This window comes from Notolepis coatsorum (assembly GCF_963971535.1).
Source record: "Notolepis coatsorum genome assembly, chromosome: 2".
In the NCBI taxonomy this organism is placed as follows: Eukaryota; Metazoa; Chordata; class Actinopteri; order Aulopiformes; family Paralepididae; genus Notolepis; species Notolepis coatsorum.
In genome coordinates, this window is record NC_140166.1 from 204320263 (window position 1) to 204334831 (window position 14569).

General features: G+C 40.1%; 1 protein-coding gene across 1 annotated transcript in view; it reads right to left on the minus strand.

Moving 5' to 3' along the window:
- Window positions 1-7322: 7322 nt before the first annotated feature.
- The window catches only part of hykk.2 (hydroxylysine kinase, tandem duplicate 2), a gene marked incomplete at its 3' end in the record, with an annotated part of 44125 nt that continues 36878 nt past the window's right edge, over window positions 7323-14569 (minus strand). The window contains exons 4-5 of the mRNA XM_084308474.1: window positions 11164-11344; window positions 7323-7765 (exon numbers count right to left, since the gene is read on the minus strand). Of these exons, the coding sequence (XP_084164600.1) occupies window positions 7323-7765; window positions 11164-11344 (624 nt within the window). The remainder of the gene's footprint in view (window positions 7766-11163; window positions 11345-14569) is intronic.

Genomic DNA, 14569 nt, shown 5'->3' on the forward strand with positions numbered 1-14569 from the left:
CAATAACAGAAGTAAAGGGAATGGTGAAATGTTTGGTGTGTGCGTGCGTGCATGTGTTAATTGCGCGCTGCTCGAACTCAGTGACGGAGCCGCTCTGTATGTTTAGCTTAAATCTGTATGTACACTCGACGTGACTGTAAATGAGGCTCAGTTGCCTTTTGAGTTTAAATAGGTTTGAGATTAAATATCCATGTAGCGTTTGTACATAGGCTGTAACAGTCTTTACTTCTTTATAGCAAAACAACATGCTGAGGTAGATGAAGGTTTTATTTTTTTTGTAATTCACTAATGTCCACCTACCAAATGTCCTCCTTCTAGCTATGTTCTGCACCAGGAACAACTTTCATTTGGAGAAAACAACCACAACACTGGTCAACACAGCTTTATTTTCGGCATCAGGCAGCTAAAGCCATTTTGAGCAGTGTTGACCAGTTTATAGAAATTATTTTAAATGTTTATTAGCAACGCCGAGCTTTCAAACCATTGCGTTTCTCTGTCCGAAACCCTGGTGAACTGTGAGTACCTTTGAAATTTCTCTGCGATACTTGTACAACAAGCGTTTCGCGGAGGACCAGTTCTTCAGAGTTAATTATGGGATTTTCCAATGGAGGAGCAAGGGACTGGATTCACTCGGCGCATCACAGTCACAAAAGGAGCTATAACTGAAGTTGCCACTAGAGGGGGGTGCTGCCGCAAAAGTACAAAAGTAATGTTTGTCAAAATGAGCCACACCATGTCTCCACAGCTATAATACAGAACACACACACAGCTTCGCAAACATAGTGAAACAACCGCGGAAACGACTATAAAGCTGGCATTCTAGGGGTAAAGATAAGCGATACGTGTGGCACCCAAAGTGTTAATGGTGACATATCACACTATTGTTTCATTACACTCTCAGGAGATTGTTCTGCAACACATACTGTGACGAGTGATATCTGCCACATATCCCCCCCCTTAGCTCCGAGCTTCTTGGGCAGACCACGTTCCCAGCGCTTCCCTCCTGGACAACGCATCAGCATTCCTGTGTGCCGCACCAGACCTGTGGATGACGGAGAACACAAAAGGCTGCAAGGACAAGAACCAGCGGGTGACCCGAGCATTGGTGTCCTTGTTACGTGATAGCCAAGCACCGTCCCAGCAGATAGTAATTTAACTCCTCGAGGGCCCATTTTATCGCCAGGCACTCCTTCTCGTCAGCTCAAGCAGATGGCAGTTAGTCTTAGATAACATGTGACCTTTGGATACGGCAGAGAAGAGTTTTATTGAGGTATGGGCAGAGGGTAAGTGCCTATAAAGAGTTGCATTTAGGAGTGTGGTCAGAGTTCTGATGATTTTCTGTACCCCGCAAAAAGCTAAAACAGAAGGCCGGCTGTCACAAAACAGTCACATCTAGAGACCTTAAAACCTACTCTAGAGAGGCCTTTAATGAAGAACTGGAGAGCATGGACTGGTCAGATGAACTCAGTGGTACACAGGTTGAAGAAACATGGCTTGGTTTCAAAACCAAATTCACAACAATACTCAACAACATGGCACCCCTAAGAACCACCAGGGTTAAAAATCGCGCTGAGCCATGGATGCACACTGAAATACTGGCCGCTATGAAAACCAGAGACAAAAAATGCTCGGAACTTCATAAAAGTCAGACAAAGCTTTCCAAAAGCTCAAACAGTGAACTCCAAGCCCACGTGGTTGAACTAAAAATTCAAAGAACCAGACTAAGAAATGACGTAAACACCATGATCAAAACCGCAAAAAGAAATTTCATCAATGACAAAACTGAGGAAAACAAAAACAAACCACGTGAACTTTGGAAATTACTCAATAATCAACTAGGCTGCAGTAAAAAACTTAAAACCAGATTCTCAAACATAAACATAAAGACGGACAACACGCTCATCACAGACAAGCTGGATGTAGCCAATTACTTAAACATCTTTTTCACAAACATAGCCACAACACTTGTAAACAAACTACCCTCCCACTCAGGGCATTATGGGGTAGAACACATAGTAGAATACTACAAAAACCTAGGGGTCCGCAAAGACGACTTCAAACTAGAAATGGTAACAACCGATGAGGTACTCAAAAAACTGAGCGCCTTCCAACCTAACAAGGCCACTGGCCATGACAACATCCCCTCCAAATTCCTCAGAGACGCAGCAGCCGCCATCACCCCAGTCATCATCACACACATAATAAACCTCTCCATAAAACAGGGACACGTCCCCAAGGACTTCAAAATTGCGAGAGTGACCCCTCTGCACAAAAAGGCAGCAAATTAGACCCAGGCAACTACCGCCCTGTTTCTATTCTTACCTCCATCTCGAAAGTCATGGAGAAAATAGTCTACGAACAGGTCGAAAAGTACCTGGCGGAAAAAAATCGAATCTACGAATTCCAATCTGGCTTCAGAACATCCCACTCCACTGACACATGCCTTCTCTATTTGAACGACCACATCAAACAAGAGGTGGACGCGGGCAAATACTGCGGCATGGTCATGCTGGACCTACAAAAGGCCTTCGACACTGTCAATCACACCATTCTGATTGACAAGCTAAAAGCAATTGGTTTTGATAGTTTATCAGTGAGCTGGATGCAATCCTACCTGGAGGGGAGAGAACAGATGGTGTAGGTAAACGGTACTCTATCCCCCCCCTCACAGTGAGCTGTGGTGTTCCACAAGGAAGCATACTAGGACCGCTACTGTTCCTAATTTATGCAAATGACATGTCGTCAGCTTGTGACTGCAACTTGTTCCTGTTTGCGGACGACTCAGCACTGCTGGTCTCTGACAAGAACAAGTTGCAGGTTGAAAAAATCCTCAGCTCGGAACTAGGCAAAATCTGCATATGGCTCGCTGATAACAAACTATCATTACACATGGGCAAAACAGAGTCCATTCTCTTCGGTTCAAATAACAAACTCAGCAAGACCGAAGGCTTCTCACTTACAGTAGGTGACAATATTGTCACAAGGAAAGATGAAATTATTACCTATTCTCTGGTCTGCATCCAGGTCTTCTCTGGTCTCCAGAACAGGGCAGCACGGTTGATACTGGGCTGCTCACTAAGGTCTAATGTGAGCCGTATACATGCCCCCGCCTCTCTTGGCTTAATGTTGAAAATAGATTGTCTTTTAATATACTTGTGCTGTTCAAGTTGGTCATGAGCAGTAAAACTCCTGTTTTTATACATAATCAGATTGTTTTTAGTAATACTGTGCACGAGCATTACACTATAGAGGTTCCAGTAGTGGGCAGCTTGAATTGCCAGGTCCTAGAACCAGCGCTTTGGGGAGATCTTTTATTTTTAGAGCATTAACTCTTTGGAATGGCCTGCCTCGGAACCTCTGCTGCATTTACAGTAGATTCACTTTTTAAAAGAATCTTAAATTGTTTTTAACGCTGTACAGTAATTGTTTGTTTTTGTTTTACACTAATGTAATTTTAGCTATCTTAATTGTTACAGTAGGTTCATTATGCATTGTGTGTACTGACTTTTAATAATTTTTTTTTGCAATAGTGATTGTTTTTGTATGTTTTTTTTGTGTGTGGACCCCAGGAAGACTAGCTGGTTGCTATCGCACCAGCTAATGGGGATCCCTAATAAAATAAAATCCCCTTAACTATTGTGTGTATTGAGCCGTACTGTATTGTACCCATTCTGCAATCTGTTAAATAAAGTTTTCATTAATTCATTCACTCCCTTTATATTGTGTATTATCGAAGTCCATCTCTGTGAATGCAGTGAATCTCACATGCACTTAAGATGAAAATGTTTAATACCATGGTGGTCACAGAACAAAATGTTCTTAAGCTTTAATTCTGTAGGCTAGACAAACCTAGCAAAATAACCTGATATACCAAGTTTCAGTTTATTTAGGATCCCCATTAGTTGTTACCTCAGTAACAACTACGCTTACTGGGGTCCTCTCCAGGGGCGTTGTTTTAACTTTTGGTATGGCAAGGTATGGCACTCGCCATACCTTGGCAAATTAAAATATAAAAAAAATGATTATAATTAAAACATTTTATGTTGATTTAGAATTCGAATGTCAACATTATGAACGAAGCTTCGAACTATTCGGTACAGCCCTAGCATGTTTTGATATAGTCAATTATCTCACTTTTACTAGGAGACTTTTACTGTGACTAACTGAAATATGCCACAAAAAAAAGGAAAATGGACATAGACGTTTTTTAATCAAAGGGCAGCAGAGACAAGTGATACAGGGACACAGGTAAGGTCTTACAATGGCTTAGTGATTATAACAGTGCAGTTCAGCATTCAGTAACCCATACTTTTTGTGAATGTGTTTTTGATACTACATTCTGTTGAACACACACCTCAAAACCGTACCTAAGGAAAATTGGCTCAATTGCAAGAAAAATAATAGACAGTTATGATATTACATTCTGCATAATTCGTATGCAAAATATTGTGGTTCCCTGCTTTAGTCTGTTGACACATTTCTATACAAAAAATGCTTGTGTAGTCCTGTGTCATACCTAAATGTCATATAACTGAATTGTATAGAAACAACTCACCAAAAGTGACTATTGCACAACTGATTTGACAAAAAATATCTCCAAGGGGGGGAAACCCCCCCTACCCCCCCTCCTCGCCATACCTTGGCTTTTACTGAAACGACGCCACGTCTCAAAATAACACACATTCAAACATAAAATCATTGTACAATCAGAATAAAACAATACTTCCATGCACAAGCGACAACACCAAAACAAAGAAAAATAATGACAGTACAGGCAGTTGGTGACACGTATCGTTATGTTTTATCTATATAACTCAGTTTATTCTGTATCCTATGGGACATGTATCATTATGTTTTATCTACAGTATATCACTCAGTTTAATCTGTATCCTATGGAACATATACTGTATCATTATGTTTTATCTATATCACTGTTTAATCTGTATCCTATGGGACATGTATCATTATGTTTTATCTACAGTATATCACTCAGTTTAATTGACTGTATAAATACTACTTGTATTATCTTCCTGTATATTTTTGGACTGTATATTTTAGAATGTATATAGTTCAGAATGTATATCTATGACTGTGTATTCTTATTTTTGACTACCTAAATGTTTATTGTGAGCGATCTGTGGTGCTGAATTTCCCTTGGGATTAATAAAGTACTTCTATTCTATTCTATTGACAGTTATGTCATAGCCTTACTACTGTAATAGTGTCTATATCCTATGAAGTGATTAAAATGGTCATGATTCCAGAGACGTAGTTTGTGTAATACATTTTATACACATCCAAAAAGAAGGCAGGGTTAGGTTAGTGACTGAAAACACATTGTGCACGCAATGAAAATGTGTTATTTTATATGTTCTTCACATAAAATGAGCCAAGGGCCCAAGGCCAATGAGTCTCAGTTAAAAGAAATGTAAACTATTCTCATCATCATCATATCATTTATCTTTTAGTAACCGTTGACAACGGGTCCCACAGACCCGGACACCACACAAGAGTTAAAACAAATTTCAACCATGAACCACGACTTGAAGCCTCTATATCAGACGTGTCAAACTCATGGGCCAAATATGAATTTGCTTATCAATCAATTTTGGCCCACTGCCCTGTGATACAAATTGAATTTACATAAACTCACAACTGCTGCACGGTAATACAAATGTCTCAACTTTTCCAAGCGTCTGTACCGTGTTTTCAGTCACTAACCTAACCCTGCTTTCTTGGGCCATCTGGGGGGGCCTTCAGTTGTACCTCGTGTTTTTTACTTTCGCTTTTAAGTCGTCAGTCATCCGTTTTCACTTGACTTTGGCGCGTATTATTCGGTTGCATCCAATTTTACGTTATCAAGTGAATTATTGCTAATTCAGCAAACCTACTCTGAAATCATAACCGTGGAAATAATTGCTTTTGCGCGAGATAAGTGAAAGTGCCAATAGGGAGAGATGCAGAGGTGAGAGATGTGTGTTGTGGCGTGTTGTGCGTGTTACTGTGAGTGTTGTGTGTGTTATGTGTGTTGTTTGTGTTGTGTATGTTATGTGTGTTGCATGTGATGTGTGAATGTGTGTTGTGTGTGTTGTGAGTGTTGCGTGTGAATGTGTGTTGTGTTTGTTGTGTATGTTATGCATGTTGTGTGTGTGTTATGTGTGTTGTGTGTGAATGTGTGTGAATGTGTGTGTTGTGTGTTATGTGTGTGTTGTGTGTTATGCATGTGTTATGTGTGTTATGTGTGTTATGTGTGTTGTGTGTTACGTGTGAATGTGTGGCTCCACTTACAGGTCCAGGACCGGTTTAACCTAGAATTGATAATCTTACAAACTCATGAGTGAATAATTAATTGAAACCTATATATGTATGATTAGCTTGCAAATTCATCATTATTTTAATTAATTTCACCTACTCTGAAATCAAAGCCGTGGAAATAATTGGTTTTGTGCAAGACCGGTGAGAGCGAAGAGATGTTTGCTGTGCGTGTGTGATCTGTGTGTGATCTACTTTGTTCTCCAATGTCATTTAAATCTGTAAAAAATCTATAATAAAAGGCAATATCCATAAATTACAGCACCTTACCCACCTTTTAAACATAATAGCCTTAATAGCATAATAGCATTCATTGAGGCACCAGAGAATGAATGGAAGTGCCATTACAATGACATAATTTAGCTGACCAATTAAGCTAATGACCTCTGGAATTGCCTCAGGCGTGCAAAATCATCAGTGTCCCTCATTTCAGACCCCCTGGTTATTTAATTTGACACCCATGCTCTATATGAAGAGCTGGCATGGCTAATGAGGACTGTTAGCCACAGGCTAATCCTTGCTAGATGTTTCAGTGTTCTTTGCCATCTGCCCTCCATCTCTACGACGAGAGGACACCAATCCATGGTTAGGACACCAATCCACTGGGACCGGTCCAGCACATTGTCTGATTTTGTTCAATTGTGGTGACTTTCATGAGTTTATGAGGTGTTTAAAGGGGCACTTTAAACTACTTTCAATCTCATCTACTTTCAATAACTGTCAAACTTAATGAACGTGTGCAAAACTGTTTTTGGGTTTTTGTGCGTGCGTGAGACTATGTGCAAAATGTATCAGCATTCAAGTGCCCCTTTTCTTTCCAGATACATTGGAAGCCTCTGGTAGTGGTGAACTGGCAAAAGATAACTACCAAATTTGACAGTGATGGTAAAACATTCATGAAAAACAATTTGTGACTGCATTTTTGTACCAAGACGAGAATGCCTTGTGACTCGCATGTCAAAGAAACTGGTATTGTCCTTTATGTTTCTGTTATCCGTCCAATCCATGTCTCACTTTTTCTCTGCATATTGAGCAGCACTCTGGAACCACATCCTCTGCACCTCGTCCTTACCCAGCTCCCAAAGCTGACAGAGAAGGCGCTTGCCTGTCTTCGCGGTGGTCATCAAGTACTCCTCGTTCTCAGGCTGTTGGGACAAAGTGTGTCGAGCCAGAACCAGGGACTGGCTGAACCGACACGCCACCAGTGTGTAGAGGGCGTCCCTCTCCGCCTCGTTGAGGGGAATGACGCTCTCCCAGCCCGCCAGGACGGGTCCGGCCACCTCGATGGGCCTGGGGTTCTCGATCATCATGTACATGATGACGATAGCTAGTTCATAGATATAATAGCCGCTACTCATGTCCCCGAAATCGAGGATGCCAGAGATTCTGTAGCTAGTTGTCTCATCGGGTTGAACCAGTATATTGAGGTCGTTAAAGTCCCCATGGTTGATGCCTAAGTAAAGAGATACATGTTAAGGTTTACTCACTAGACTTAAGGTTTGCACACTAGACCTAATGTTTGCACACTAGACCTAATGCTTGCACACTAGACTTAATGTTTGCACACTAGACTTAATGTTTGTACACTAGACTTAATGTTTGCACACTAGACTTAAAGGGGAACTATTTTACTATTTCTTTCACTATTTGGGCACTTTTACACAATTCCTGTGAGTCTATGGAACACCTCTGTAATATATATATTTTTTTTATTCATTGTTTTGTATTTCTAATCAAGTCCTCAAAAACAGCATTTTTCTACCTCAAGATCTCGAGCTGTTTTGAGCCTGGGCTGCAGGGCGGCTCCTAAACCACTGCGGAGCGTCGTGTTCGCCTGAACATTAACATGCAGCAGTGACTATATGACATCACATATAGGCACATTTTCAAACGACTCAGTTCAGTGAGGGTGAATATTGTGAGAGGAGAATTGGAAGAATGCGCCAATATGAGAATTTTGAGACATAGATCATTAATATAAGTTCACATAGCTAGGAAACAATGCTAAACACTCAAAAAGGCCATTTATAAGATAGTTCCCCTTTAATGTTTGCACACTAGACTTAATGTTTGTACACTAGACTTAACCTGTTCCACCCCACGGGGACGGTACCGACCCCTTTTGACATTATTATCATATATTAATATTTTTATAAAGATGCAAAATAATTTGTGATTTTAAAATCAACCGTTTTCAAGTATTATCATCACTACTATGTCACAAATACATGTAGAATGTAAAACGTTAGGTTGGCAATAGTTTAGCAATAGGTTAAAAGTGTATTTATATCATTTTAAGTTTTTATTTTCCAATCGTTTTTTGACCCGGAACCGGATATGGAAATGTTGAACCATGGGAATTGGAATCTTTTTGCGGCCATTTTGAAGAGGACATCGCTAGCTATCGTTCAGTGGCGTCTCTACAATTCGTAGCCGCATTTCTGCAGACCCCTCTCTGATTGGTTGAGGCCATTTCTGCAGACCCCTCTCTGATTGGCCGAGCGAGCGCATGAGCCGCGACAAGCTCCTCTAGCCAGGAGTCGAAACTCCGTTAAGCTCCAGAGAGAGAGGCTGAAAACCCACAGTTGTTGCCCGACGGATGGGAGCCGAATCCCGGATCCGAGTTTTCTGATGAATAGCCCCAAAACATGGAGGTCGCGAACGCAATTTATACGCATGGAAGTATTGATTACGCCATAACGAATCATTAAACAAATATACCGTTAACTGGAATATGTTGTGTGTGCCTTTACACATATGTTGGATAGGATTAATTGGTTTGTCATTAACCAATAATAAACTTTCTGAATATGATTTGGGAGGGTTATAATAGAAGAAAGACAGTGTAAACAATATAAAGTTATGTGAATAAACCGCGAAATAATAAATAATTCCTTAGTCAATAGAAGTCTCTCTGATACTTTCTGAATATGATTTGGGAGGGTTATAATAGAAGAAAGACAGTGTAAACAATATAACGTTATGTGAATAAACCGCGAAATAATAAATAATTCCTTAGTCAATAGAAGTCTCTCTGATACTTTCTGAATATGATTTGGGAGGGTTATAATAGAAGAAAGACAGTGTAAACAATATAACGTTATGTGAATAAACCGCGAAATAACTGCGAAATAACAACGTTATGTTATATAATGTTACAATGTACAGTTTCTAACAGCTGGCTGTGTTGTGAAATGTGCATAACGTTATGAATAAACCGCGAAGTCACGCGAAATAAATAACGTTATACGCGAATCTGGTAGTACATTTCTGCTTATCTTCTTGATATGATAACATTACATCCGCCTTTTACGGCGTGACGAGCTAAACCAATCAGAGAGGGGCTTCGCTCAACCAATCAGAGAGGGGTCTGCAGAAATGGAGCTCAACCAATCAGAGAGGGGTCTGCAGAAATGCGGCTACGAATTGTAGAGACGCCGTTCAGTGTTGGAATTTCTCCGTTCTACACTTCCTGTGGTCCACTATGGTGCTTCAAAGTTCAGCGTTCTGAATGAATCATATCAATAATTGTTATGATTCGCGATAATAAGCTACAAAAGGTAACGTTTTTGACAAATATTGAAACGCAGTCAGTTTCTCCACACTATTGTAATCATGTAGGAAGAATTAGATCTGAAATTAGTTACAAAATGGTTATACTGTGGGGGAAATAAAATAGTACAGTCGTTTACAGTAAATATCAGTATCTGTTATTATGCAAGCCTGGTGATACTATATCCAAATTGAACTTGGCCATTTGAAAGATACTATATGTATATATATATATAAATGTGCGAATTGGCTATAATAAGGTAATGTATAAGCATATATTCTATATTCTATAATAATATTTCAAATTGCATTGGTCCGGATGGGAGAATTCAGTACTGTATATACAAAACCTTCAATTTGATCATCTTCCCTTTATTAATTTCCTTAGATCTTTTGTACACATGATCTCAAGAGGGTACTGAATGAGCTCAGTGGCAGTTTTTTAAGTTTGGTCATTATTATCATGGTTTTATTCACTGTCAAAGATGAAAAGAAAAATCATAATTCATATTTTCTTTTGTTTCATCACAATTTAAGCAAGCCTAGTAATAGACACAATATTTCTGACACTGAGAATACATTCATTGAGGTCCATAGATGTTCCTAGATACCAAGAATATGCAAATAGCCCTTGTAGAAGTGGAGCAATATTCCATTTACCTAGGTATACATTTTATGCAGATTTTCACCTGGGGTGGAACAGGTTTGCACACTAGACTTAATATTTGCACACTAGACCTAATGTTTGCACACATGTTTGCTCCTCCTTGCAGGCACCTAATAACAGGCATTCCATAGTCAACTCAAATAATAAGGCCAGTGTCATTTTATTTATTCTTTGTTATTGTCAACATACTGTAGCTTAGGAAAAGAAAAAAGCCTACAAAAATGAGAATTTCTCCTACAAACACATATGGTCCATCTAGCCAAAACCAGATTATAGCTCATATCCAGAAGTCATAGAACTCCATTGTTGTCAAAAAAAAGTCACAGAGCCATGTTTTTGCTTTGGTCAGCATCATTCATCGCTGCATGGGCATTGTACTTTTTCCTTGCTCTGGGGCTATGCTATTCTCTTTAGCCTTTTTGAAGTACACTTTGTAATAACTACAATGCCCCTGTTTTTCACAATAATATATTATTATTGAAAGCTGGAACTATGTGTTTACATGAGGAAATGCATTGTAGGTTTGGTCATTTCACAGGCTATGTTGACAATGAGAAGAAAAAAACACCGGCCTTATCCTTAAAGGTATCTATGAAGGAGAGAAGCATCTCACGAGGAAACAGTATACTTACACTGGCGAAAGTCAGAGTGTTTAGGGATCACATAGGTCTTGTACTGTTCCATGACCCCCTTCACCACCTCCTGGATAGGTTCTCCATCCATTAGGTGGAGGTAGGGCTCCAGGAGAGGAACGCTGGACAGGTTCCAGATAAAGTTCTCTCTCTCCAGTTCAGCAAGATTCGGATGGTCCATCTGGTCAAAGCAATGAGTGAATATTAGTTGAGGGATGGTCACCATCCTTTACGTATTGTCATTGGAATTCCAGCACCCATGATTTGGCACCCTGTTCAATTAAAATGTTCAAAAGCTCTGATTGTCACTTCACTTGTGTCTACAATAATGAACATTCCTTGATTGAAGAAAGAACATAGGCCTAAACAAGGAATGAGCCCCAGTAGGTAGGTTTGGTGTCTTTTTTTAGCACTGGACAGCAGCGTGGCTACATGGGTAGAGCTCTGGACTCATGATCACCGGTTCGAGCCCCGGTCAAGGCCATTGTCACAAAGTGGTATTGTTGTCCAGTAGGGAGCACTCTCTCCTCTGGACTTGGCAGTAACAATGCCCCTGTTACGGTGATAGGGACACCGTACATCTGCGAGTATTGTCCTTCAGATTAGACGTTAAACCAGGGTGAATTTGGTCATTAAAGAATCCAGGGCGCCTATCGCAAAGAGTAGGGGGTTCCCCGACTTTCCTGGCCAAATTCCCAATCATCAACTTAATTGGCTGATATCAATCCCTGTCTCCTGAGCCTTTCAGCCATTGTGTAGTAGTGTGATGTGTGCCTGGTGCCAGTGTATGGTAGCCATTGAGCCTGCGTAGCCCAAGGTTGGATGCTACACAGTGGTGGTGAAGGAGGCAATTTCCACCCTACATTGTAAAAAAGCACTTTGAGTCTGTCTAGAAAAAACCGATATGTCTGAGAATATATTACATCATTTGCTTTTCTCATACAGTTATACCTTATTATTGCCGTTCTTCACTGTTTTCGTCTGCCATGTTTCTTTGCTCTTGCCTCTCACATACTGTGATCGACAACCACAGCAGCCAGTGACATGCGAGCCTTTCTCCGAGAGCTTCCCTGATTGGTTGGAAGCCTGAGCCACGCAATAGATTTCATAGCATGGTATCGGGGCTATGGTGCTTACTGAATCTGTCTCACATCATCCTATTTATCAGTCACCACGTGCATTGCCTACGCTCGATTCAGGTTGGGACGAGGCCCAGCGTGAAGACTCTGCAACTAATTCTGAAGCCGAGCCAATGCTTGAGGCATGCAGGTTTTCTCTTATAGATGGTTAAAACGTTTGCCTGCATGTTGTGGTGTGGATTAACACTGTAGATTAACACTTTCTGTCTGAAGCTTCTCGTGTGGAGTAACACTTTGTCTGAAGTTTCTCATGTAGATTAACACTTTCTGTCTGACGCTTCTTGTGTGGATTAAAACTTTTTTTCTTGGTTCACTCGGAAACCGGGCCTGAACTCTGGCCACGGGACTCAGTGAGTAAGCTAATGGCACTACATAAATTATTTTGCAGCAAGTATTTCATACCACTTAATGTCCAAAAAGATCCAAATGATCCCATTAAGTAATCCTTTCATGACTTGACACTTTAAGTAACAGGCTGGGCTTATATAGCAGAAAATTGTGACTGTAATCACCAAGACATTGAAATGATCTCAGAAACGCTTGGGAATAAACTATTCACCCACAGCCAGCGGCCGCCAGGCTGATGTGAGACGCCTACTGTAGATGATTGACAAGAGACCAAACCCTGCTGCTTCTGGCGTGCGTAATGATGTGCATAAAGACATCCTTGGCGCTAGCAGTGACTGATTGATTTGGTCAGTGGACAGCATTTCTACAGTGACTTTAACCAACTTCTTCTTATGCTCAACCTCTCGTGACCTTACATCACCAAAACAACCGAGACTGGAGAGCAGGACTCGGCGAGCGATCTGGATCACAGCACCATTTGGTGTCGTTCATAGCAAGGAAAGATTATAGTTTTCTCTCACCATGAGGCCCCCGGTCTCACACAGCACTGCCAATCGAGCCAAATCACAAGAGCACTCTTGATTTGGTCGAAGGGCGGTATTTCTACAGGAGCGAGTTAAACCACGTCTCCAACTTTGTTACACTTTGCATTGTCGACAAGTCAACAGCATGGCACCCAGGAAACATTGACGTGTACGGTAGTTATATATGATTAGCTACGCACAACAAAAATAAGGAGATGGCACACAGATACAAATATAATCATAATGGTTGATTAATATACCGTATGCTCATCTCTAAAAAGCACCAGGTGCTTTTTGAAGTTAAGGTGAGACACCCCAGGTGAATAGGCAAAAGAAATATTTGAATAGATATCACTATGAAACTTTCCCAGTTTGTTATGTACCTAATAACTTAGAAAAAATGTATTGCAAGTTTTCTGAGATCTTATGTTTATATATGCAAAATAGGCATTACCTCATTAAATATGCACTAATTTGCATATGACGTTTGGGTATAAATACCAACATTGGATGATGCCAGATTTTTTTAAATAGTTTCATTATGTTGACACATAACAGTGAACTTTTTACAGAAGGGATTGTGGATATGTCTTTTTATCATCCCATGAATCAGGAAATGCTGACTACAGTCATAAAAAAATCTATTTTCGCCATGTTTTTTGGTCTAAATGTACTATAAATCAGGCTATGAATGATAGATCAACAAACCCCTCTGTAAAAAGATGCAGGGTATATATAGGAAGAAATGTGGAAAGTATGGTGTGTGTAGGTGCTATGGAATGGTACATGTCTACCAGTGGAGGTTTCTCTATGACAACACGTGAAATACAAATTCACTCATAATTCATAATTATTATTAATTTACATATACCTATATATATATATTTTTTTTTTATTATTATTATTTTTTTTTATTATAAATGTTTTCCTCTGTAAAAAAAATGCCAGTGAATTTTTTTTTCTCCAAAAATTGCCAAAATTGACCGCTCTGAGCAGGCCTGCACTGCAGTAATTATTCATGCAGAATATCTGCACAGGTTGACCAGGGTTAAATAAATAATAAATAATAGCCAATCAAAATAGGCTATTAATGTCATCTAAGCACGGTCTGTGCAGTTAAACTCTTGCCATTGAATGGATAACAAGGCTGTCAATCATTCAATCCACCAATCAGCTAATGGTTTCTCTTTTGCTGCTCTGCGGCTCTGCAGCTAGCATGATTGACAGCCTTGTGGCCCAATCAGATAATGGTTTCTCTTGTGCTGTACTGCGGCTCTGCAGCGAGCTTGTTTTCAAAATAATTTGTATCTCAGTTTAAGAAGATAACTTGTTGGAGCTAACATAGCTAAATGGCTACCACTGCAGCTATCAGGCCCAGGGTGGAGTGTTTTGTTA